Here is a 26,462-nt window from a genome sequence, read left to right as displayed (position 1 = left end):
ACACCTCTTCTAGCAGCAACTGACTGTATTTATTGTTGTATTATTATGTTGTTCTGTGCTGTGTTGATTGTGCCTGGCTGCTGTTGCACTGCAATTTCCCTTATGAGATTAATAAAGTATCTATCTAACCTTAGATTTTCCCAGGAGGTCTCCCAGCCAGGTACCGACCAGGCTCACCAGTAGGCTGCCAGTTGTGAGTTGCAGGGTGATATACAGTAGCTGAAATAGGCCTGAGACGGAAAATCAGAAGCACCAAATACTCCTGCCATTAAATAATTTAGTTAATCATTTTAAAATGAGCTTTGTGTGGTGAGTAGTGTTGCTTAAATGTATTTGATGCCAGCATAATGTGGAGTACCTTAAATTGTTTTTTAAGCAGGATTTCTCTTTTGTGTACCGGAGAAGTACAACAGTAAGCACAAACCTGAGCCTAACAAAGGTGAAATACATTTCTCATGGCAACGGGAGGAGTGAGAAAGTGCAAGTCTGTGACCAACTCAATTTTTTCAATTTCGTTCTGAAAGCTTTCAATGTGTCAAGAAATAGATACTGCTTTTGTTGTGTAGTGTAAAAATGGAATCACTCAGGTCTTCCTGATTTCTGCATTTACAAGCTGTTGTTGTTGAAGTGTTTTATATCAAGATCCGTTTTACTTACACAAACACGCGGTTTTAGATGTAAAATTATTTTTAACCTGTTAAAATAATTTAATCATTCACCTCCAGGCACCATGTGCAATATGGATCTCTTATTTAATCCCGGTTTATCATATGTATGGTCAAAGGTGACAATCCATTGTGTAATTTAGGTATTTGAATGGGATTATAGTGTGTAACCCCTGTGGGTCACAGGCCACATAATTAATATGTTAATCCTAATGTGCTGCATGACCCTGAGAGGGCACACCTAGAAGAATTTATAGATCCTTTTTTTGCAGTACTTCTGCAGACTATTATTTCTGTCTTTACAGTTATAATGCTGGTGTGCTACACATTACATTATTTAGTTTGTAAATAAGAGTATTAATTTTCAGTACATGTGTAGGTCTTCTGGTTGTACTACGCATATATCAGCACACATTTCAGACAGCAGGCATCACGTTAATCAAGAGTTACACAGGAACCAGCAAAGGCCTTACTCTAGTAGACATTGACAGTTGGAACGTGGGCTGATATACTATGTTCTGAAATTTGCTTTTTTTCTGGAAATGAATGGGTCTTGTAACATTCCCATGGTGTCTTTTAACTTTTAGTTAATTGCTGGTTTATTATGAGTTCTTTATCTGAGTAAATCCATTTCTTTTAAAATATAAATTTGATTATATTTTTTATGATATATGAAAATATTGCAGTGAGATAGGTTAAATAACTGTGCCATCTTTGCCCTTAAATCTAGGAATGCAGGATGTTTTTTTTTTAATATAACAGCTGTTTTGACTTTTTTGGTTGTTTTTAAAAGAACAGCCACTACGGATCATCCTTGTTTTTGGTTTCATTGCAGTGAAAAATAATGGCATTACTCTCCTACTCAAAAAACAGAGCAGATTGTAAGATGAACTGTAGGCTACAGCAGTTAGCTAGCCTTGAGACGATCATCTTTCATGCTACAGCTTCAAACATGATTTCATAGGGATGAAAAATAATTTTTTTAATTGCATGAAATTTAATTCTTTAAACCCTTTCTAGTCGCTGAGATGGAACACGAACATTTATGCCATATTAATAAATATTTATAGGGTACATATGGAGGTACAGTGTTATTAAGGACCAGTCGTGAAACACATGACATCAGCATTCAGTTATTAGGTTTTCTTCACAAAGCGCAAAGCAGGGACCTTATCAATCGGAACATGAATGCACTTAAATATCCTTTGATTGTACATTTACCCCACTTCCCTGTTACATAAGGGTTTGCATCCTCAAATGTTTCCGTAACCCAGATCTTTCATAAGTCAGAAGTGACCCTTTCTTAGCTGATGAGTGAATATACAGTATAGAGAGAAATACCCGTTCATTATATAACGGGTAAATGAGGGATACAAAATACTGAATATTGAAAGCTGGTGCTTCCCCACAGGTGATGTTCCTGAGTTAGTCAAGCAGTTAACATCCCACCATGCTTATGGCCAATATAAAAATGCCAGGCAGGCCCAGCTGAAGCTAGAAGAAGAGATCTCAGTGATTCTGAGAGAGTGGTGATTGTTGGGGCCCGTTTGCAGGAGCTTCAGTGGTGAAGTCTACTCACCGTGCTGATCCTTCAGGAGAAGCAGTGGCTAGGGTGCTGGTGGCATTGAAGTCTGAGGGAAAGTCGTCATCGGCTGGAGGCACCTGTGAACGCAACCGCATACTCCTCGACCGTGGTGTCGGTGCACTGGTTCAAGATGCAAGGCAAGAGAGACGTGTAACCCTGTATCGGCCGACTGCAAATGTCCCTTTATGTGTGAGCAGGCAGTTTTATCAAGTCCAGTCCATCCCGAATTTCACAGACTACTGGTCAGGTTGCAGTGCATAGACTCCTTAGTACACCTATAAAATACGCTTTTGTGTTAAAGTGGTGCAAAGAACGCAGGCATTGGTCTATTGAGCAGTGGAAAAAAGTCATTTGGTCAAATGAGTCAAAAGAAGCCTCCAGGTTCAAGTGCTTAGTTCCCAGGGTGAAGGGTTCTGTTTTGGTGTGTGGTGCATTTTCCTGGCATGCTGTGTACATGGTTTAGGCCCTCTCAGTCCCTTAGAGGGGAAGGTAGATGCCAGTAAGTAGAAAGCCATTCTGAGCTGTCATGTTCATCGTGAGGTGAAGCGTTTCTGTCCCGGTGGGAGTGGAATCTCCCAGGATGACACAACCCCATCCACAGGACAGGAGTGGTCACTGAATGGTTCGATGAGCATGAAAACAATGTAACTCACATGCCACGGTTGTCCCAGTCACCAAATCTCAACCCAATGGAACACTTACTGGGAGATCCTGGGGCGGCGCCGAAACAGCGTTTTCCATCACCTTCAACAGAAACCCCAGATGATGGAATTTCTTGTGGAAGAATGGTGACACATCCCTCTGGTAGATTTCCAGACACTTGTAGAATCTCTGCCAAGCCACAATGAAGCTGTTCTAGTGGCTCATGGTGGTCCAATTAATTAATTCCCTATTAAGACACTTTATGTTGTCGTTTCCTTTATTTTGGAAATTACCTGTAGAATCGCCATTCGTTATATTGAACACGTATTGTGAATGACCGCCCATGACATCGCGGCGATCCGGGCTTATTTGTTCTAGCTGTGTCAGCGGGTGAGGAAGAAGGGACAGGAGAGCAGAGCTACAGGTTCACCAGGATGTATGGTGCTTTAAAGGTTCACAGGTGTGTGTGCTGAGCACAGGTTCACCAGGATGTATGGTGCTTTAAAGGTTCACAGGTGTGTGTGCTGAGCACAGGTTCACCAGGGTGTTTTGTCCTTTAAAGGTTCACAGGTGTGTGTGCTGAGCACAGAGGGGAGTAGAGAGCAAGAGAGAGAATGTAGCAGCAGCAGTCCATGAGAGTGAAAGACACATTTCCCAGTTTATAGAGGGGAAGAGTAATGAAATAATCGCGAATCAAAAAAATAAATATTTTAAAACCTTATGATTAAGAATAATTAAACACCATATAAAGCATGCGCTTAAAAATGTAGGCAGAAAATGAATTAGAAGTGCCTTTTCACGCATTTACAAAAAAACCTGTACATTTCATTACCTGACACTGTACTGTTTTAATAACTAAAAACAAAATACAGTAAATAATAAAACTGCTGATTTGATTGAAGAGCTTAACTTGTTTCAAATCCAAATTTAATCCCCATTATAAGTAGCGTTGTTGATTTTTGTTGTTAGTTTGAGAACAGTAATAATCTCAAAGCACTTGGTATAAGCTCTTAAAGCACTTGGTATAAGCCTATTCCAGCACCTGTTAATGTAAAGAAATCCATCATTTTCTGCATCTGAGAAACAAATTGGAAATTATAAAGTGATTCTGATAGGTGGTTACTTGTGAAGTGTTGGATAGTAAACAGAATTCCAATGAACAATTTACAGTAGGAAAGGGTATAAATACCGAAAAGCAGTAAATGTAGCTGACTAGTGATTCATTCTAAAATACCTACTTAACCCAGCAAACGAATGCGTCGCCGTGGAAACAAAACTGTGAACTCATACAGTTACTGTATATACTGTACTCCATTCTTGTGACCCTGTCTTTGTAAGAACATACAGTAGGTACTGTAGTATGAATTGGTTGAGGTATGTTCAGATAGTATTGAAATGCGGATGAATACAGATCACGTATAGTACAATTGTATGTATATTACTAGAGTTCAATTCCAAAATTGGGCTGCTATCTGCAGGGAGTGTATGTTCTCCCTGTGTTCAAGTGGGTTTCCTCCAGCTTCCCCAATTTCCTCCCACAGTCCAAAGGCCTGCCTGTAGGCTTATTGGCTCCTGGGAATATTGGCCCTGGTGTGTGTGTGTTTCTGTGTGTGCTCTGTAATGGACTGGTGTATTGTCCGGGGTGTACCCTGCCTTGTGCCCATTGCTTGCCAGGATAGGCTCCAGTTCCCCCGCGACCTTGTATTGGATAAAGCAGTTTTGGAAAGTGATGTAATGTGATGAAATACATCAAGAAAAACTACTTTGTCAGTACAGTAGACTCGCAATTGACACGCTCTCGCTCACGAAGATCGGCTCCGGAAAAATAAAAACAAATATTGAACAAATGCTTTATTCTCCGAAAAATTCGTCAAGATCGCCTAAGAGAGTTAGTTTGTGAGCCTCTACAGCTGTCTTATTTACTTTTATGTACGTTTTTATACTGATATTGAATATCTTGTATTATCGTCAGAGGTTAGTAGGGGGGTTTATAAAAGATTATAGCGTACAATTTGACTATCCGCGAATTTGGCTTTACGCTCCTCAAAATCCGTCACCCCCGCGTGACCGTACTCAGACTGGAGATCTGCTGATTTGTCACATTGCGTATTATCGCCGTTCATTCGCCTCGCAGATGCCCTTATCCTGCGCAACGACCCATATAGAAAATGTATACTAACTGTGAGTACAGGGAACAATTATGCACTAACATTAAGGGAACATGAATTAATAAAGAGAAGATTAGCTTTGGGGGAGGAAAATAACTTGTTACTTAAAGATAAAGGAAAGTGCAGCCGTTTCTGATCAGCTGATCCTGCTGAAAATATAATAATATTATAATAAGGAGGCTGCAGGTCATAACGGGTGACGCACATGAGGGTTAATACACTGTTTCTCTGTGACCTGTGAGAACCCGGACACGGCGTCTTTAATCATCCACGCCAAAGTATGTAGGACTGAATTCGTCAAATAATACACAAGTGCACGAATTCCCTTTTAAACTATTCTTGAACTCCCCCTCCCCCCTTCTTCTGTTGAACTCAGTAGTTGAATATCTTTCTCCTATCGCAGCACAAGGTATGTTTTTGCATTTCCAACTCAGCTGGAAATGCGTACACAACTGTCCGAATACCCACAATAAAAGACTTGATACCAGTATCTGCGTTCCAGGCGTGTGAAGACTGGTTGCTGATCAATACATGAGTAAAAGGGTCCTAAATTATCTGAGGATAAAGGGCTAGAGGAATAACCACGTGTTTCTGTCTGTAGTTGGCTGTTACACTCTCAGGGCTCAGTCTTCTGTGCGATTAGAGCTCACCCATGTACAGTACCAGATATGAGCTTGAGGTTCCCATAGTTTTTCCTGTATTAGGCGTTAAGCTTGATCAGGCTTTTATGGTTTCTCTAAAGATAGCATGTCAGTGGAATAAATTACAGCATCAAAGAGTGATGAGCTCTTCCAACAAAAGTCCACAAATTATATGTTTAGGCCAGATTAGTTTGGTATGAATGAGTAGTAGACCCGAGTAGAATTTTTTCAACCTTAAATGCCCATATCAGATATCTTCCTTGTCAAAGTAATGTGTGCTTTTATGTTGGTAATAGTGTATGTCATGGGGGATCATAGTGGCGCAGTGGTTAGCATTTCTGACCCTGGGTGCACTTCTGGACCTGAGGTACTATCCGTGTGGAGTTTGTATGTTCACCTCATGTTCATGTGGGTTTCCTCTGGGGGCTTTTGTTTTCCTCCCACAGACCAAAAACATACTGGTAGATTAATTGGCTTCTGGGAACACTGGCCCTGGTGTGCGTGTCTGTGTCTGTGTCAGTGTGTGAGTGGCATTCCACCCAGGGTGTAGCCTGCCTTGCTCCTGGTGCATGCTGGCATAGGATCTGGTTCCCCCGTGACCCTAAATTGGACAAGCGATTATAAAATGAATGGATAGATAGTGGATGCCATTTAATAATTTTTTTGCTGTACCATTTCGCTTTCCATAGAAACACTGTTTAATTATGATCTTGACAGTATTTTACATGTCAGATAACCACGCATACAAACCTATTTCATAGTACTCTGTTTTTTCACTAAGCTGGCAGTTACAGGGTCTGTTAAATTTTACAGCCCTACACATAGATGGATTGCTTTAGTTTATTAGTCTCCCATCTGTCCAGGGCCTGTGATACACTCAAACAAAAGACGTCCAGTGCTTGAATTCTACCAAGCCACCCCCTTTATACTCCAGATCATTATTCCCTGGGGACTGGATTGTTCCCATTCTGGGAAAATTCTTCGTCTGCTCTCTTCCAGCTATCGTGTGCTAGTTAATGAGCAGGTGTAGTCGGAGATGGAATGAAAGCACAAGCCTTCATTATTTGGTTTTCGTTGTAATAACTGGTTGTTAAACCAGCTGTGTACTGGATTATTTTTAATAATGATGATTATGTATTAATTCAAAAATATAATAATAAAAATGATGAGTTACGTCTGCAACAGCTTCACCATTATTTTCACAAGATATCAACTTTGATCTTTTTGTAGCAGGTGCACCAACATTTTAGTAAACAGACATGACACAGATAAATTCATTATGCTGATAATAATTTGTCATCAACAGGGGGGTCTACTGGGAAAGTCTCAACTTACAAATGTGTGTGGCCACCACTGGAAGCAATATAAACTGTGCATCTGTGACACATAATTTGCACCAAAGCTGAAGATGCTGTCTTGTGGGTTTCTGTCCAATTTGTCTCACACAGCCTGGACAAGCACGTGCCTGCTCACTGGTCTCTGAGTCTCAGAGGCTACATTTCACACCAGTTCATCTCGCAAATATGGCACTGGAGCTCAACTGTGGGAGCTCACCTGTTTTGTGAAATTATGGGATTGTTGGAATTTTCACATCGGGATAATTAGCAGGATTTTGAGTACATAAGGGTATATCCTGGGCACCGAGCAGGAGAGAGGAAAAGGCAGAGGGAGGAGCTCTCTCGAGTTTGTTGTTGTGGCAAAAACCAAATAAAATTGGAAGAAAACGGTGGTCTCAACTTCCTGTTTGTTTCACACCCACTGTGACATTTTGAAGTGAGCCCTTCATTTAATAATTCTCCTTGCTCTAAATATGCTCTGAATTAGACCGTTTTTCCACAGTCTGTCTGAAGAAGAAACGGTAGAATGATAGTGTCAAAACATGGGAAACAAAGGAATAGGATAGACATGACTGTCAAAATGTATCATATCTGACACGACTAAAGTTGGGCTTCACGGTGGCACAGTGGTTTGTGCTGTTTCATTGCTGTGAAATGCCCTAGATTCAGTTCCTGGGATGCTGTGTGTGTGGAGTTTGTATGTTCTTCCCGTGTTCGTGTGGGTTATCTCCAGGAGTTCAAAGGTCAAAGATTCTTGTTAATAACTGGCCTTGAGTTCTCACATTTTACTGTTTTTTACACTTTAATTTCAACAAAAGCTGAAATTTCAGTAGGGACGTGGAGACTCTTGATATCCATTATACATGTATTCGTTGGCCACACTTCTGTCCGATGTGACTTGCAATCGCATCTGGTGGAGATGCAAATGGTGCAAATAACTGAAGCATAAAACGGCAATAAAGGCACAGATAAGTGCAGAGTAAGTGTAGCATTGATGTTGCTTGGATGTTGCAAAGCGCTAATAAGTTTCTGTGCGGCTTGATGGACAGGAAAGAGTAATGTAAGAGCAAGGACAGCAAGTGAGTGTTAGTCACAGCCCTCTGGGGTCAGATATATCCTGAAGTGAAGAGTTTCCAGTTTTTTATGATTATCGTTGGCTGAGCGTGGACACTTTTCGTTTTCATAACCGGGTGACAGGCGCCATTATATATTTCACTTGAGAGGATGCGCATCCCATAAACGGAAACAGAGATGAATCTTACGAAGGAACAGCACTGGGCAGCTGCGATTTATATTCAATTATATATATATTCAATTTCCAGCTCAGTTTTGACATTAAACACTTGGTTTGAGGGCGAAGATCCCACCCCACCCCCCCCCAATAAAAAAAAACAACAACTGGTGAATCAAGTGTGGCCCCCAGGCACCAATTCAGAACAAAAACAACATTAACCATGATCAGCCATTTATCGAGACGAAACAGTGTTCACTAGAAGCAGATTCGTGCCACAGTCCAGTGGCAAAAAAAAGACAGGTTTTGTTATTTTTAAACTGCTTGGATGTTAGATTCCGATAAGCTCCCTTAAAGTCTTTGTATTGAGTTGGATAACAAATTAAGCCGTATTCCCTAACCCTCCACAAGATCCGAAGCCTCCCCTTGGTTGCAGCCTGTCCTGATGTTCAGTATGCCTTCGTGTTCAATTTACAGGGTTAGTCCAAATGCTGTCGACAACTTTGACAGTTTATTACAAATTAATGACATGGGTTACTGTGACAAAGAAGGGTTTCAAACAGAAGCATAAATATCCAAGTTTCTAACAGTTACATTGTACTCCTTCACCATCTGCGGAGGAGAAAACAAAACTTTAGTGAAACAATTGGCATTTATACTTGTTGGAAACATTTCGACTAACCCTGTATAAGAATCTGAGTAGGACATTGTACTCTCTCTTGCGTTTTCAGATTGGAAGTGTAATTTCAGAGGATCAGGAATCTTTTAACTCCCAAATCCCTTGGTACTGTAGCTCCTATTCTGTGAAAACCAATACCTGTATTGGCAGTATAGTAGTGGGGGTATTTTAATGATGACCTGATTTTAAATGTACTGTATCAGAGCAGTGAGGCCTCAGCTTGTGAAATTAGTCAATGATTCAGTTACCATTAGGGCTTTGTTATTAAGGTGTTATTATTACATTATTATTAGAGATCAATTGTTAGTGTTCAATTACTATTAGGGCTTAGTAGAAATAAAAGCAGAAATCCTCTTCCCCATCGTGACTGGACTTGTGCATCCCTGTCACTTAAAATTTGCTGTGAGATGGAAAAACAATTCTTAGCCTGTGAATTTTGGGACAAGTCTTATGGGGGGGAAAAAGTTAGATTCCCTTCAGAAGCTTTTTATGTGTTTCTTCACTGATGCAATAAATCAACTCGCTGAAAATGTTCCAAGTTTTAAAGAAATGGTACGACTGGTCAATACTAAATTATTTCTGCTTTTAGTGTGGCAAATTTTTCACTTCATGTCATCAATGCACAGATCAGGAAACTAACAGACTGTGGATATGATATCATTCATTAAATGGCTAACAATATTGATTGTGTTGTTGTCATTCTAATCCTTTTAGGACAAAGATCATACATCATCAATTTTACCTGTGCTTTAACCCAGTCTAAAATGATCACTTTTTGATAGATTTGTGGATAATTGCAGATCTCAGAGACAAATCCGACTGCTGGGAAAATACAGAATATTGTGGAAAGTTGATCTGAACTTAGTTTCACAGTAAGCCACTCTTGAAAGCTTTTTTTCCAACTTGTAATGATCCAGTCCTATCCTGCTGTTACTGTTTAAAGTGAACATTGATAAATGTATTTCATACATCATTTCAGGCATGAAAGTGCGGGAAATGTGCTAGAATGTTGTATTAGTTTATTCTTAGGTTGCAGAACTCAAGCAGATGCTAAAACGCATGGTGAAAGTGATCCAGCCTCTGTTGTTTAAAGGCAGGAGGTCAGAGTTTTATGGTTTTCATTAATACTTGTACTTTAAAGAGGTTCAGTTCAGCAAGCTCAATAACTCTTACAATGACCTTGGGAATTCTCATTGGATATCTCTTCCCAATGCTATTGGGAAAAAAAAACCCTGAAATTTATGATCCTGATGCAACAGACCTATAAATTTAATCCATATATAAATATCTTAGGAGAAAACTTTATTGTATTCATGAAGTACTTTCTGAAATGCAAGAGGTTATTTTCAGTGCTAACAGTGTAATCTGATTATTTCTGTCTCCTTTTTAATGTCAGTGAATATAAAGCACTACTTTATGCCATAAGGACACATTGTAATCAACTGGTGTATTCACGTATAATTTTGTGTCGTGTTCAGGAGATTTACTGGAATAATCAGCAGTGTTAGCTGTTCAGTCCACAAAATAAGGACTCCAAGTCAGATATGTTTATTCTCTATAAACAGTGAAAACCTTTGGTAAATCGCTGAAGAAAAGGATGGAAAATGCACAAAGAAACCAACACTATCAGTATAACAAATGGAATTCTTAATTTTCTTAAATTGTATCGTTTACATACCAATGAAACCACGCTACAGTTACGTTGTGGTAGAGGAAATCCATTCTACATAGAAAACTGCTGATGTACGTCGTTTATTTTGTGCTTAACACAAATGGGCCATTCCACAAAAATAAAATAATATGACACAATAATAATTTGGTTAGTAACTTCCATAATAAAACCAAGGCACTAAACCAGACATTGTTAGCATTTGTTTAGGTCTTTTGGGAACAGTGTATTTTTTACAGATGGAGAAATGCACGACAGTGTAAAGCAATATATTCATGACCTGCTGCTTTTGTGCGTGGGAAATAGACCGATTCTTAGTTTCCTATGAATTCTACCACAGAACACTGTCAAATAGTGGTAAACTAACAGATTCCCACCTTGTTGTTGCTGTTGAAAAAGGTTTCAATGCAGCAACATGAAAAAGTGGGCTGCATTATCCTACTTAAAAAAAGACAGCTTAGTCTCCTGGAATAGTTCTGCTGTCAAGGAAAAAAAAATGAAGCTAAAGTACTGAAATTCTGTATAGAAATCAAATGAGAACATTCTGCCTGTATTTTAACTAAGTTTGGTTGTCACCAGAACAGAATGAGATTTAAATGATTTTTGTTACAGTACGTATGTTTTAAAGTTGGAAATTGCTGATCATGTGAGTAACGTTCATCATGTTCAATCACCAGAAATTGTGTCATTCTTTCTTCAAGTCTTGCAGCAATTTCTTTTCAAAACAGATAAGATAAGATCACTTTATTGGCCATATACAATTTCTTGTATTAGGAATTTGTCTTTTCACATACTGTACCTCTCCATGAGACACACAGACAGGGAGAGAAGCTTGGGGTCAGAGCACAGGGTCAGCCATTTATATGGCACCCCTGGAGCTGTTGGGATGAAGGACCTTGCTCAGGGGCCCAACAGAGTAGGATTCCTCTGCTGGCCGCGGGATACGAACCGGCAACCTTCCAGCCACAGGCGCAGAACCTAAGCCACAGAGCCACCGCACTGCCCCCATTGATTTAAATAGCAGTAAATCAGAATGTATTTTACCTTTCTGCATTGTAACACACAAACTACAAGTGAAAACCAAGAGTTCCATTTTGGAAAGTAATTACAAATAAAAACATAGAAAAACTGGGTTGGATAAGTGTCCCCACTCCTGAGTTAGAACCTGGTGGAGCTTGAGTAACAGTCATAATTCTGTTTGGATAGGTCAGCACCAGCTTACCACACCTAGATTTTTAAAGGGTGTGTAGACTTTTTATGGGCACTGCTATCTATCTACTTCAAGACGTACCAGAGCCCTATCCTGTAAATATTCTGCGTCACGTTGCTCCAAATGGGCCCTTTCTGCTTTGGCCCCCAAAAAAACAGAGTTCTCGAGCTTTTCTGAAGCTTCATGGCCTCCTAATAATCCCCATCTTTGAATTGGCTTCATTACTCTGCTCTCCTCCCCACTGATAGCTGGTGTGTGGTGAGTGTGCAGGTGCACTATGGCTGCCGTCACATCACCCAGGTGGGGCTGCACACTGGTGGTGGTGGAGGGGAGACCCCATTACCTGTAGAGCGCTTTGAGTGGAGTGTCCAGAAAAGCGCTATATAAGTGTAAGCAATTATTATTATTATTATTATTATTATTATTATTCTCCAGGGGCACACACCGTGGACAGAAAAGGGATCTGTCACCTTGAACTACTGACCATGTAACTTGCGAGGGAATCGTTCGTGAGCCAGTTCACATTTTAGCTTGTCTTTGAGTTCAGATGAACACTCCTGTGGTGAACACTGCTCAAGCCTGAAGCACTGGGAAGCTCTGTTGGTCTTGACCCCGCTCATCGCTTCCTGCTGTGATTTCTCCTAGACTTTCAAAATCCAGGCGTCTGAGAACGGACATCTGATCAGCTGGTCTCTCCTAAGTTTAGACCACTCCAAAAAGTAAATGATGTTTATTTAGTACATAAGACACTCTCAGGATTACAGAGGTAGGGTTACACATTCACATAAAATGCCTGCGAAGCGACTTGAACCATAACACTGCCTGGGGTGGACAGGTGATTATTGACAGAAGAGCACTAGTTCTTCTGGGAGGGTCCTGATGAGTGGAACAGAAGGAAACATTCCTTTCCTTCTCTTACAACGGCCCAGACCATCCCCTTGGCCAGAATGACATAGGTCATTATAAGCAGTTACTAATAGTGAACGTCACGCAGCACACACTAGCTGTTTGTCGATCGCGAGCAATTTTCTGTCCCTGCGGCGTCTTTTACATTGTGCGTGGGATGCAATAGGCTTTTATAAACCGAGAGTTCACAAAGCACTGCCTCAAGCACTGTAGGCTGTTTAGTTCAAACGTTAAAATGATTTTAGACACCTGAAGAAGGCCCCACAGCTAAAACAATACGATTTGCTCTTTCTTTTACACTTCCTCATGGAATCAATCTCTACTTGTTCCTGCGCACCTCGCACGCTGACGCAGCTCCCCACTCTAATCATTTATTTATTTTTTTGTCATTTTTTGTTCATACATTGACTGGCAGTTGTGTGTCTTTTTTTTTTACATACGCAGCAGCCACTGTACCTGGGAAATTCTTCTAAATGAATGAAACTTTAGAACTCGGTACCAGGGCCGTACAGGCAATTTCCCTGAACAGATGGTTTTCTGCTACATTTCCCACCTTTGTTTCACTCCCGCTGTTTAGAGCTGCCAACCTCAAATAGATATGATATGATCTAAAGAATTTCTATTCCATTAGTTGACTTTTGTGTTCTGTGGTGAGGCGTGGGGTGTGATGTACTCCTAATGAAGAGTGATATCTGATTCCTATTGCTTTCAGTCTTGACTTGTTCTGCCAAGAATCCTTCATGAAGTGGTAATTCTGGTGGTGCTTAACTCTTAGCTCCTAACATTGAGTCTCAGGCCACGCAGAATCACACTGTCCCGTGGCTCATTCTCTGGGTAAAGGGTTAAGGACATGTGCCATTTATTTTTAGATCTGTTCCCTTGCCTGGTTTAAACTGGCTTTAAGGCAAACCCATCAGCAGCAGCTCACTGTGCTGCGTCATTAATGGTGTTGCATCTTCTGGGAAATTGCAAGTACAGTACACGAGCCCAACCCCCCACACTTGTTTTCCTTGATTTGCTTTACTAGAGATCAGTAGTGGTATAGACATCTCCTCTCTGCAACGAATCGCCAAATATCATGAATACAGTGACTCATGAAATATGCACAGTGTGCTATTCTTAACCCTCCACCAAACGTTAACTCTTAACAGGTCCTGTGCGATGTGGGGCATTTTTGAAATGTGTGTTTCAAGAAAGAAAACAAACCTGTGTGTTTTCTGAAATGTTGATGAATTTCATTTTGTTCAGTGACTGGGCATTCTCTTTCTGTCTTGTCAGGTGATGGTCATTTAAAGGAGAGATGTTTTGATGATGCTTTAGTGAAAGTGTATGAGAACACTGCTAAGAAAGATTAACTGTATGACATTATGAAATAAAATTTCTTCATATCAAATGAGGTGGAACCTCCAGCTCTGCTCCCTTATACATTATCTTTAAGACAAGGAAAGGATAATGCTATAGGATGAAACAAAATATAATATTATAAATACAGAATGGGTTGTACTTAGAGGTCCTATCATAAGAGAGGATTCTTATGAAAGAGACTTGTTCATGTTTAAACATTTACATCTTTTAATCGCCTTTTTACAGTATAGTGTCCCCGTCACTATACTGGGGTATTAGGACCCACATAGACCGTGGGGTGAGCGCCCCCTACTGGTCCCCAAAACACCACATCCAGCAGCAACCTTAGTTTTTCCCAGGAGGTCTCCCATCCAGGTACTGACCATGTCCTGCTGAGCTTCAGTTGTGAAATGTAAATTTTCATTTTTAAATGTAAAAGTCATACAAGAATTACATTTTATACAGAGTGACTTCATGTTTCTACTAACAATCGAGGCTATTTATTTTATCTCAAAAACTGCTGTTTTCTACTACAGTGTGTTTTAAAATCTGTTGACTGTATGTTTTTTTGAGCAGGAACACAAAAATAAACCTTAAGAGTACTGGAGAAAAGTAACATAATTTAAACAGAGAAACCAATGCATACCTATACTTCAAATTCCAGGATTTTATAATGATTATGATCAAGAGAGTAACACTCATGGCTACATGGTGGTTGCCATCCCTTCTTATGGTAAATCCCTTGGGCTAAAAGACTATTGTAAGATTGCAGTGTACTTTTTAGGGAAGCGAGATGCATGGGTAACTGTGTCTTCCAGTGGTCTGAGATAAGATCACATTGTCAGACAGAAAACTATTAAACCCCTATCCCTCATCTTATCTCTCCCACAGGCAGTACTGCACGTCTGTGTTCGCCAGCATCACCTGAACGCAAGTTCCCAGCCATAGTCAGTTTGTCACTTATCAGGGTTGTTGCTGTTAGATACGGGCGCCGTCACTCCAGCAGTGAAAAAGAAATGTCATTCTGCAGCTCTGTGGGTTTTCTTGCCATTCCCGGCGTGAACTGTGTGAGAATTCCTCTTCGGTTACGAACATTTCATGGTTTTTGATGGTACCCTCCACACCTCACTGTAAATTGAAGTTTAAATGTTAAAGTTCAAAGAACAGTATATTATAGTATGTGAAGGGGAAACGTATTTGTTATGTGGTTTTTCACATTTTGAGACAATGAAATTCATGAAATGGATTGTAAAATAGTTTTTTTGGGGGGGACAAAAATACTTCAGAATTTGTCTGATAATCTACTTAAATAGTGTGGAGGTCCAGCTTCCCCATAGGCCACCACAGCAGGGTGTTGCAGTGTTGTCAGTTTCTCTTAAAAACCCTGCATCGACACCTTTTTAGTTGAAGCTTTTGAAACTACAGTACGAGCTGGCAATCAAAGTGGCACAAGTCAAAATCAAAGGTGAAATATGACAGGCAGGTAAAAGAAACCTTGTGCAAGGACCACACAAATGAATTGAATTTAGTATAGCGCTGTTGATCTATTCCATATTCTATTTACTTTGCAAAAGATACTTAACTCTTCAAACAAACGAAGGGGTTACGCTTTTAAGTTTGAAAACAACATGCTGATGCACACGACAGCAGAATAAAGTGTCTGAAATCTTATGAAAAAGCTTTCCCTTTTTTAGCTGTGATAAACGACAAACCGCTTGTTAAAGAAGTGATACTTATTTTTTCTGCATTATAACAGAGGCTGCTGTTTTGAAGCACAAACAAAGGACATGATGTTTTATAGCAGTTTCAGTGTTATGAATAATAACAGCACTTTTTATTTCACTGTAGGTTGTGAGGATGTGGAAACTCCCACTCGTTTTGACAGTTATTTTGATGTATTGTACCGGAGTAGTCCAGCAGCATGACTAAGTGGTGTGCTGTGTGCCTTTTTGTTCTGTGTTAGATAGCCCGGTCCTTTTATTTAGTCATTTGGAGTGGAGGGCATTGGTGGAAATCAAGTGCGCATATGGCAAGCAGTGCTTGGGGAAGACTAGAGGGCGCTGGCACCACTGTCAGTTCAGGGTTGCAATAAGAAGAAATTTGAGCAGTAATCTGTGGTCTAGTAAACTGATTTTGATGTATGGCTCAGTAAATCTTCGCCTGTGACAGATAACATCTTCCCTGCCTGCTGAGGCTGGTTTAATATCACATCGTCATTGTTCAGAGTGGTGATCTTGGATGATGGTTATTAGCACTGAGTTCTTCACGAGTGTTCGTGATGTAGTGTCTTTCCTCAGTACTTCCTTGTGTGGCATGGCGGTCTTTTCCTGCAGAATCTTACCTTTTCCCAAATGTGACCGACGTCATGTAAGCTTTTTTGAAAGTAGAATTACTTAGTGCTAGAATTCCCTTTCCAAATTGCAAAATATAAAAAAAACAGACATTTTGAAAGTCTTGGAAAAAATATCTTCAAGACGTCGAAAAGGAAATGAAACAATTCTGAAAAAAAAAACATTTGAAATTAGTTCTGCCACTTGAAACCCATTCCCCGACTCATTATATAAAATGATAGATTTTGTGATCAGAATTAATTCTGCTTCGCTTTCTAAAGTTATTTCTAATTTGTTCTTCAGCTTTTTAGAGATTACTGCTGTTTTATATCAAGCATTTCTTGTGCTGCTGAGTATATACAAGGTATTTTTCTCAGCCTGCTTTTCGGAAAATAATTTAAAAAATTATTGTGAAAGAAGACTACTCGTTTAAAGATTCCAGACACAGTCTTCTTCTACTTTAGTGTATACTTTAATTTTTAGCTTGTTAATTTCTAACCAAACCCTGATCTGCCACTAATGGATTGTGAAGCTAAAGACCTCTGTTGGAATTTTAATATCTCATGTTTCACGTTACAGTGCTGCATTCCATTTCTGCTACTGTATATTTATACTCATTCACTGGTGCTCTGTGTACTTGCTGTGCTAATATTTAAGAACTCACTCTCTCTTGAAAGTTCAGTGAAGAGTTGAAAATGGATGACTCCGTGCCGTGAGTCTCTGGTTTGGGCATGTTTGCTATGTTGACGCATCATGCCGTTGCATCATCCAGCTGGATGCTGCACATTGGTGGTGGTGGAGGGGATTCCCCATTACCTGTAAAGCGCTTCGAGTGGAATGTCCAGAAAAGCGCTATATAAGTGTAAGCAATTATTATTATTATTATTATGTTCTGCTGAAGTAAGAGCCTCGTTTGGCTTGTGCCTGTGTTTGGGAGGAAGCAGAGGGCAGGGGACCAGAGGGAACAGGAAGCTTTTGCTCCTGAGCTGTATCAACCTGTTCCGGGAGTGTTTGTGAGCCAAATGAGAGAGCTAACAGGGTCTTTATGGCAAAGTGTGTTCATGTCTGTGAAAGGACAGCTTTCTTTTGCCTTTTGTTTTTGCCGTACCATCCTGGTGGTCCTGCTTTGACAAAGTTTGAGTATGTTTTTACGTCTCCATCATTTAACTTTGATATTACATTGCAAAACATAAAATCCCGTGTGGATGGTCAGTTACACTTTGTATTTCAAATTTAATTTTTGTGATCAATTGCTTCAGCTTCCTCAGTCCCTTTATGTCTGAGCCTCAAAAGCTACAGTCATCTACTGTCTGCTGTCTGGTGTTGTCAGACGCAAGAAAGACAGTGTCGCTGATCCTAGTCAGAGGCTGAATGCAACACGAGCAACAGGGTTGCTGCCTTCAAATTGTGAGAAGACAGCTTGTCTGCCCACAAGACAATACTGGTGATGAAGAAGAGTGACGTCTGTATCCCGATGAAGGGCGCTTTCCTAAGCTTGAAAGGTGTTTCGCACAACGCAGCTCCCCTTCACAAACGCTTAAATGTGCTGACATACAATACAAGGCAGCATAGTCTCCCACTGCCACAAGTCCTCTCTTGCACAGGATCTCTGGGAGGGGGAGGAGTTTACTGCTTCTGACTGATGCTGAAAATACATTCTCTCAGATTTCAAAGCTGACAGAAATGAAGCTTGACGAGTTGCCAGTCACCCAGCTATCCATCCATGGTTGGTGATATTGTCCATATCTCTACCCATTTCAAAGTTGAGATCTTGTTATAGCCAGCTGCGTTATCGGATGCGTTAGGAGGCTTCGCAATCTTCACCGGCGTTTTTGCAAGTGCCGTTGTGCAATGAAGAGCTCATCAACAGCATGAAAGTATCGATGGAGAGGCATTTGTCTTTCAAGGAGGGAAAATAATTGCAGAAAATAGCCTCGGGCTTGGATCTGCACTGCAGATTAGTATAGGTTATCAACACAGAGAAGGAAAACGTTACCGCCGAGCTTATGAAAGCTTCACCTTCAGCAGGATGTTCGAGCCCATGGAAACTCCAGCTAAAAAAAGAGCATTAGACGTGCGATTTCCTTCCAGGGAGCAGCTCAGTTCTTCAGACTCAGTACTGCCCACCTGCCACCGAGAGATGATTCGTTCCCATTCTGACGAGGACACAGCAAGGCGTATTCTTGTGCCTGCCTGCCTCCTCTGACTCTGTGAGACTCTCTCTGAAGGGGAACTGCAACGCTATTCATATATTTCAGGGTTAGAGAGAATCGACATTGATGAGTGAATTCCAAACCACAATGAAAGTAAAATGTACACATTAACGTGTAAAACCTCAAGTTTACATCACATTTCCAGTTATGAGCAGCGCCATGTTACTGTCATTCTCTGCGTCATTCAATACGAGGCAACAAAACTTCTGGTAATTCAAACATTTCAAACTGGTAGTTTTAAACATGTGACCCACATCTGCAATATGCCAGCAGTGCTTCTTAATCCCAGTTGTCATTCTCTGTAACACCTTAAGCATACAATGCGGCCTTCTACAGTGCAGAGATTTCATAATGATGGAAAATGTCCTTCACTGGTTTACTTGTGTGGATAATTCTGAATGCAGCTTGAAAACAACAAGATGTGCCAAAGGTGCACATCAAATGGCACCCAGCCCATAGTTTGCATCTGTGTTACTGTTTTTTGGTAGACAAATCATAAGTCTAGTTAAGAAATACCTGCTTCCAAAAAGGCAAAGTGTACCTACTGTACCTTCTTTACTTTTGAAAATAAAAAGCTATACAGTATATAGCAAAACCGGTTTCCGCATACTGGTGACTATAGAGTTCTTGTGAAGAGAAACTGCAGTGTTTTGAAATGTCGATGGCTTATATAAACCTGGACCTTACAAGAAATTAAAGCATGTTTATAAGAGTAATCAGTAAATTTGCCATGCTGGGATTTAATGAAAATGCAATGACTTTTAAATTGTAATTTAAAAACATATTTAGTTCTAAAATAAACACAAAACACTACAAAATATTGCTATGTAATGGCAGTGCATAGTATTTCAATAATGTATAGTATGCCTAGTCCATCTGAAGTACAGTACATTTAAATCAAATCAGGTCCACCACAGCCGATGAGTTCGAGACCCTTGTCTTACAACCCAACTTCTAATCGTGGATAGACAGTGGTTAGCCTGCTGTCTCATACAGTACATGTTTTCCAAGTAGCAGCTGATTACAGACTGATACAAAGCAGTACATATGCTTTGCCAAGTATCTGGCAGTTGGCTTATTTGTTTCAGGTTGTATCTGTCCTCTGGATGTTGATGGCCAGTATGGGTGCAACTTTACTGTTTCACCCTACAGTCCCTGCCCTCTCTGGGGCAGCTGCCATTTGTACCAGCTCATGTGTAGCAGGGATTACACCACTGCCTTGTCCTCTAAACCTTCTGCTTCTTCACGAATTGTTGCTGTTCGTCAATGTGCCTGTTTTGTCGGTTCTTTAGTCAGAGGCTCCATCGGACATATTGGCGTTTTTTACTTTACAGCAATTTCACCTGGCCCTCGTGATTGTTCTTGTCTATCATACTAATTACCCAAGCTACAGCTTGCCTTTATAGATCAGTTTATTATCTATAAGTAAACTACTCTCCAGTCTTGACGTACGAAAGCTATCTGCCGTGTGGTCACAGAAAGTTCTTGTATTGGACGCTCTATGACTGTGGATTTGACAATGGCTTTCTTTGTTAACGGTTTGTTTCACTCATTACTTAAAATTAAACTTTTCTGCCACTGTGAAACTCCCACTGATACTGGCCATGGTTCTCACCGCTGTGAAACCTCTGTTCGTAGGGGCAAGCAGTGGAGTTGTGTGAATACTTTATTTCAGCTCGTGATATCTGTTGCTGCAATGTCATTTTCTTTAAAGATGTGTTATATTATGGATAATCCTGTTTTGCTGTATTTTCCTGTAACTGTACTGTATAAATCTGTAATCCTGTGTGAGCTTTTAAATTTATATTTGCCAACCACTACTGCTGAAGAATGGTGGGAGCAGTTCTGTATCAATCTTAAGCTTCGGTGCCCTTTGACCTTTGGGGAAACTGTTAGTGCACTAGTTAACCAGTTTCCATTTCTAAGCAAGAAAAAAGAATCTCCATCCCTTTCAAATATACTTTCTACCATCTCTTCTCACCAGATATTTTTTTTTTAATAGGGGTAGTGTTTTTTTTTCTTTGATCTGCACGGTAAGAGGTCCTTGGAATTCTGTAATCTTTGATTTAGTAATGCAAGTCTAAATTTAATTTTCAGTAAAGCTAATGCCCTTCCATGTTGCTTGAGGTCCAGACAAAAGCAGACAAATAGAATGTTGCACTTCATTATTCACCCAGGCTGCTAAATTATCAATATTATTTAATTCCCCCCAACATATGGTTCGTGATGAAAATTAAATTAATTCTAAACAATAGTGTGCAGGATCTGCATTAATTGCATTTATCTGAAGCAAATGTGATTTCTGCCAAGTGAAATTTTTATTACTTGCTAAAATAACTGTACAGTAGGTACAAATCGCATTACATTTGTATAAAAATATAAAAATATTGGAATAAAGAAATACAATGAAGATTGTGTGGCAGACTATTACTACCTAGACCGCAAATGTATACAGTTCAAAAGACATACCTGGAGGGAAGGTCCACTTTCTGTCTTTGAAAGGGTTTAAAGGTTTAGTCAGTCCTCTATAAATCCTCACATCTCATCTTTTTACCCATTTTGAATGATGTTTTTAGATCAGGTTTTTTTTATTTTGATGTTATCAGGGAACTTCGGAACAATAAGACACGCAAGAGGTTTAACAGGTCCCCCCCCGACCCCGCGCCAATCGGATCTATAATAATAATGTAATAATGTTTCTTTATTAGCCCTATACAATTTCTTGCATTAGGAATGCGTCTTTTCGCATACCCCAGCTTTTCTCCATGGAGACACAGACACAGAGACAGGGAGAGAAGCTTGGGGTCAGAGCGCAGGGTCTGCCATTGTACGGCGCCCCTGGAGCAGTTAGGGTTAAGGGCCTTGCTCAGGGGCCCAACGGAGTAGGATTCCTCTGCCGACCGCGGGATTTGAACCGGCAACCTTCCAGTCACAGGCGCAGATCCTTAGCCACAGAGCCACCGCTCCGCCCTATCTGCACCTGTCTTTCATTCTCTGCTCTGCTCCAGATCTTCAGAGTGGGGTCGCCAACCTTGTGTTTGTGTACAGGGTCTGGGGGTCTCCACCCCTGCTGCTCCTGCCCTGCCAGTTCGCCCCTCACTGCCTGGGCACGAACCCGGGTCTCCGGCGTCACGCAACAGGGAAATTACCAGCTGAGCTAAAGGAGACCTCCCCCAGCCCGGGCGGCTGAGATCCCTGTTATACGCAGGGGCGGATTCGTGACCTTTACTCTGGTGGTATCATGCTCCAGTATCACAGTGTCTCTGAAGTATGACCACCACTGTACTGGCAGGCTATGAGGAGGGAGGCAGCACTGTGCTATCAGCTGCTTTCCTGCAGTCAAGCCAGCGAGCCCGATTTTCCATTGACACGCCTGTAGTTGGAAGTCATGGGTCCTCGATGAGTAGAGACACAGCTGGATGGAGTGGTCTGTTTCTTCCAATCATTCTGGACAGTTCAGATTATCAAGTGACCCCAAAAGCAATTAACCTCTGTGCACTCGCAAAACATATGCATAGAAGTGCCAGGTACTGTAAATTCAGAATACAAAGTTTGCTTATAGAGTCTGTAGCAATTCCCACACAGTATGACTAGTGGGGTGTGCATTAGGGTCTGTGGCATACAGTACTTTAAAATGAATTAGTTGGTTGTTAGGATTTTCGAAAGCATTGAATGACTTGGGCTTTTTTGTCATTTGCAAGAGTTACTGTAAAACAGTTACGCAGTCAAGCACAGAGCAGAATGAATGACTTTTCTCTGCGAAAAGGAGAAGTAGGATTTTTTTTTTGTGTGTAGCTAAATCATACAGCTCTCACTTAGAGAAGCAAGGCTCCAGGGAAACCCGTTGTACTGATAGTGTGTAGAAGATACAGTCCGGCATGGCAAACTTAATGAGAACAAGGGATCTTTTCAAATAAATGCACAAAAACCTTTTTAGACAGGATTTCCACTGAAATGTGTCCAACAGTATTTTACTTTATTATTTCTTCTGCACACACGCATGCTTTTTAAGGGTATTGATTACTTTCCCTCCTTGAGAATAAGATGCACCTTGCATTCCAGTTAGTCTGCCTACACTGTATATCATTTTCTATTCCCACAAAGTATAGTACGTCTTGAGAGGGATTCAGCCAAATCAGTTGAAATATGACATACGGTAGATGTTTCTAAATGTAATTTCCAACGAAGCTCAAAATATGTATTAATTAGGCAGTAATCCAATCAAGACTTGTCTTTTTTTGCGCAGAATGTTAAACACTTTATGGCTTTTAGTCTCCTAAATAGCTTGTGTACTGTAATAGAAGTCTCCAGCAGGATGGGCCCTGAGGCTTTGAGTTTACTGTTAATTTCCAGACTGATTCAAGGGCCTGTGTGCTTGTGTCTATATCAGTCCTGACACAAATGCAATGCAAGGTGCTTTCTGTGACTTGAGGGTGAAAGAAACCGGTGGTTTGACAAAGTCCTTACAGTTACCGGAACACCACAAAACTGCTCTCCCGTTCAAACAAAAGCAGAGGCAGTGCAGTAAAAAGCTTTGTGCTTAAATCATTCTTATAGATGCTATTCTTATAGATATAATATCGATCAAAAGTACTTTACAAGGTTCAGATGAGATACCACAACGGCAAATTGGAATCTGATTAAAAGCCAGATTTATAAAGGGTATAAGAGAGTAGTCCATTGCTGACAGATTCCATCCATTCATTTTCCAACCACTTTATCCATTTCTGGGTCACAGGAGAGCCACAAAAATTGATCTACTGTGGAAGGAAACCCCAAAAGCTGAGGCAAACCCACTTAAACATGGGGAGAACATACAAGCTCCACACAGACAGCACCCCAGGAATTGAACCCAGAACCCCAGCGTTCTAACCACTCTGCCTCCATGCCTCCCACTGACAAATTATTAATTCATACAGTAAGTGCGTTTTCAGCATTTTTAATTTGAAACGTCTGATCTTTAAATACAGTTCGTAGGCAATGAATTTATCGCATGAATAATAATTGTGTTCTTACGTAGTCAGACATTTGGATTAACTCCTGGATTTTGTATTGCTAGTGTATATTGGCCCTGAGCTGATGTAGAGCCAAGTTAAATCGTTGAAAGCTTTGTGACAAATAAAATACCGCTGTATTTGCCGTTTCAAGTCGGGGTTTTTTTTTTAACAGGTTGAACGATAGGCATTTTGTAAGCATGCAGATATTACCTGAGAGGCTGAGCACATCGATGTCGGAGAGGGGCGCTCTGTTCAGAGCAGGGCTCCCCTCTCCGGCGGCTGCGTGACAGCCCGGGCCCACGGCATTCCAGCAGAGCCTCCCAGAAAATCACTCGGCCGGCTTCTCCGCGTCGCTTGGCCCGCGTTCAGCACGCAGGCCTGCGCTCCGTTTGCCACTGTGTAAAAATAAAAGCCGTGAAATCTAAATACAAGACAAATAAGGACATGAGATCGCGCTGCTGCAAAGCAGGTTCACCTCAGTGACTACGTACCGTACAGTGTGTTAATGTAATGTCACGGGCTACAATAAAAGTGTTCCAATAAAGGTACTTCATGGTCCATTTGCCCATTATGATAAATATTGTATGCCCCCCCCCAAAAAAAAATTCCGAAAGAGGGTCTGGATGATCTTGACTCTAGATGGGTGTTATTTGGAATAATGATTACCCTTTTTATCTTTTAATAGCGGCTTTTCTGTTTATTGCCCATCTTGCGATTGGAACGTACTGCACACACACATATATACACACACTGTATAAAAAGAGGAAACCCGATTGTGTAACCATTCTGTCAAGGACAGACAGGCTGACAGCGAAAGTGATTTATTTCCCCGGCTTTGGGAAAAGGCCAAAGCGCCGAGGAGAAGCAGCGCTGTGATTGGCGAGCACAGACAGGCGCAGACACCCGCCAGCAGCGCTGTGCAGGAATGTGGAACCCAGTCATTTGAAGTCAAAGATAGAGGCAGTGCAGGGCTGCGTCTCCAGCCAGTTTCTAATTTCAGATCCCTGCTATAGCCTTCTCCAGTTTTTTTTTAATCCCTTTTTATTCCCACCCCCCTCTCTGACTTGATTCTCTCGTGCTTACTAGCATGGATGTGAGGGATTATTAATAGAATAAAAGGACAAAAGTCTTAAACCTACAGTAACAGTACTTGCTCAGTGGGTCGCGGGGATACGCCGAGAGACGGACGTACAGTAGGATGGTCCACACCGTGGGGTAAGTTCAAATGAAGAAAGTTTGAAGAAATGCAGGAGCCTTTGCACTTCGGGTCTTCTGGCAGAGTGATTCAGTGGGCACGGGTGACGCGCCGCGCTTCTGCCTCCGAGATGCCCGGGCTGCGTTGGTAGCGGTGCTTCTGCAAGCCGGGCACGTCCTGAGTCTAAAAAGATTTAGACCTGCTTTGTAAATTCAATTACAAGACGGCAGTAAGTTGCGGGGGTTGTTAAGTGCCTGTGCGTAACGGCGCTTCGGCAAGCTGAAACAGTTCAGTAGGCATATAAAGAGCAAAGTGATTTAATGTTATCCGAGATCCAATAACAGCTGCCTTTTTTTGGGGGGGTTATCATTCTCGGGAAAGGGTTTGGACAGAGTTTTGTCTCTAATCCTAGGACAGACCCGTGCGCTGACAAACACCGTGAAGCCAGCGGAAACACCCACGTTAACTCTCAAAACAGGTGCATGCTCTTTTTTTTGTGATACTTTTTTTCTTTCTTGATCCGGCAACGGAGTTCAAGACGATTCTGACGAGCTGTTCTGCGATATGCTGTCCGTAAGAAAGAGTTGCCGTCTCCTATTTTAGCCGCATTGAAATCTGATGGGAGTCCGGTGTTGTTTTCTGATTCGCGTACCACTGACAAATTCCTTGTATGGGTGCAGTTTTAGGTTCTCGGGAGGTAGATGAGATCCAAATAAAACCAGGAATAGCGAGAAAACACGGATCAAACATGCCGATCCTAACCACGCTCGTTTAGTACTCTGATTTAGTGCCAGAGAGGGGAATGAAATGAATAATCCAGATTAAAATTGTACTTTTCTAAATCTGCTATATGTTGACGCAATACGAGTCAAGTTGTTTGACAAATGTGAAGAGACGTTACGTCTCTTAACTCCTTGGATAAAGGAGTATCCATTGCTGCGCGCTTGGGAATCCAGTTCTTCTTTATTGCTGTTTGTTAGAACTGCTGACTTGTGTTTCAGCTGCACTTTCCCACGCTTGGAGTTTTGATGTACTCCGTTATCGTCTCCGAAGAGACTCAGTCCTGGAAAATTGTGAGATAAACTTATTTTTTAGATAAACCTATTTTGTCTGGTCTTTCGCCCAGATTTCGGAAAAGGGTGGTTATACAGAGTTGTGATTAAAAGCCATGTGACTTTACACCGTAATGCCTCTCTGAATTGGTAGTGCTTTTCAATAAACTCGGAAAGCATTTTTTATATTAAATAAACCTGTATGTATTTTTTTTTCTTTTCGGTTTGTTATATTTTGGAGTAATGCTAAGCCATTTGTATTTTTTTTTCCCCAAGGCCAAGCCAAACCTGGCTTACATAGGAGTAAAAAAAGAATTATGACCTGTGTGAGCAGGACTCCTACCTCAGAGACTACAAAGGATTCCAAAAGATTTATTTGGATTCTGTGCAGTGCTCTAATTTGAAGAGCACATTATAAAAATACATTTGACTGCACTTGAGATGTTGGTGAAGACATCAAACACAGTAGGCGGTCAGTGCAAAGGTCATCAGGATAAGTAATCTTGTTTATTGATATGGTTCTGCTGCATTATGCAGCCTGTCCCTTCAGGAACTTGGAATATAAGAAGCAGCCTTCTGCAATCGGTCCTGCACTGAG

General features: G+C 41.0%; 1 protein-coding gene and 1 long non-coding RNA gene across 16 annotated transcripts in view; one reads left to right on the top strand and one right to left on the bottom strand.

The window, feature by feature from the left end:
• The window catches only part of dtna (dystrobrevin, alpha), a 146,922-nt gene that overhangs the window by 33,196 nt on the left and 87,264 nt on the right, over positions 1 to 26,462 (top strand). The window contains exon 1 of one of the 15 annotated variants that reach the window (XM_088642492.1): positions 24,546 to 24,832. The exons of 13 other annotated variants lie outside the window; for them this stretch is intronic. In XM_088642492.1, the coding sequence (XP_088498618.1) occupies positions 24,816 to 24,832 (17 nt within the window). In that variant the 5' untranslated portion in view covers positions 24,546 to 24,815. Of the gene's footprint in view, positions 1 to 24,545; positions 24,833 to 25,195; positions 25,291 to 26,462 lie in introns of those variants that run through there. One more of the 15 variants, XM_088642496.1, reaches the window with a different exon arrangement.
• LOC148655700 (uncharacterized) lies at positions 14,279 to 24,006 on the bottom strand. Its single transcript, XR_015940786.1, has 3 exons — positions 23,828 to 24,006; positions 16,419 to 16,576; positions 14,279 to 15,205 (listed from the first exon to the last, which is right to left on the bottom strand). It is a non-coding gene; the product is annotated as an uncharacterized LOC148655700 (long non-coding RNA).

This window comes from Lepisosteus platostomus, chromosome 8 (genome assembly GCF_059453375.1).
Source record: "Lepisosteus platostomus isolate fLepPlt1 chromosome 8, fLepPlt1.hap1, whole genome shotgun sequence".
Classification (NCBI taxonomy): Eukaryota; Metazoa; Chordata; class Actinopteri; order Semionotiformes; family Lepisosteidae; genus Lepisosteus; species Lepisosteus platostomus.
Note: the sequence above shows the minus strand (reverse complement) of the source record. Positions and strands in the feature narration are given on the sequence as shown.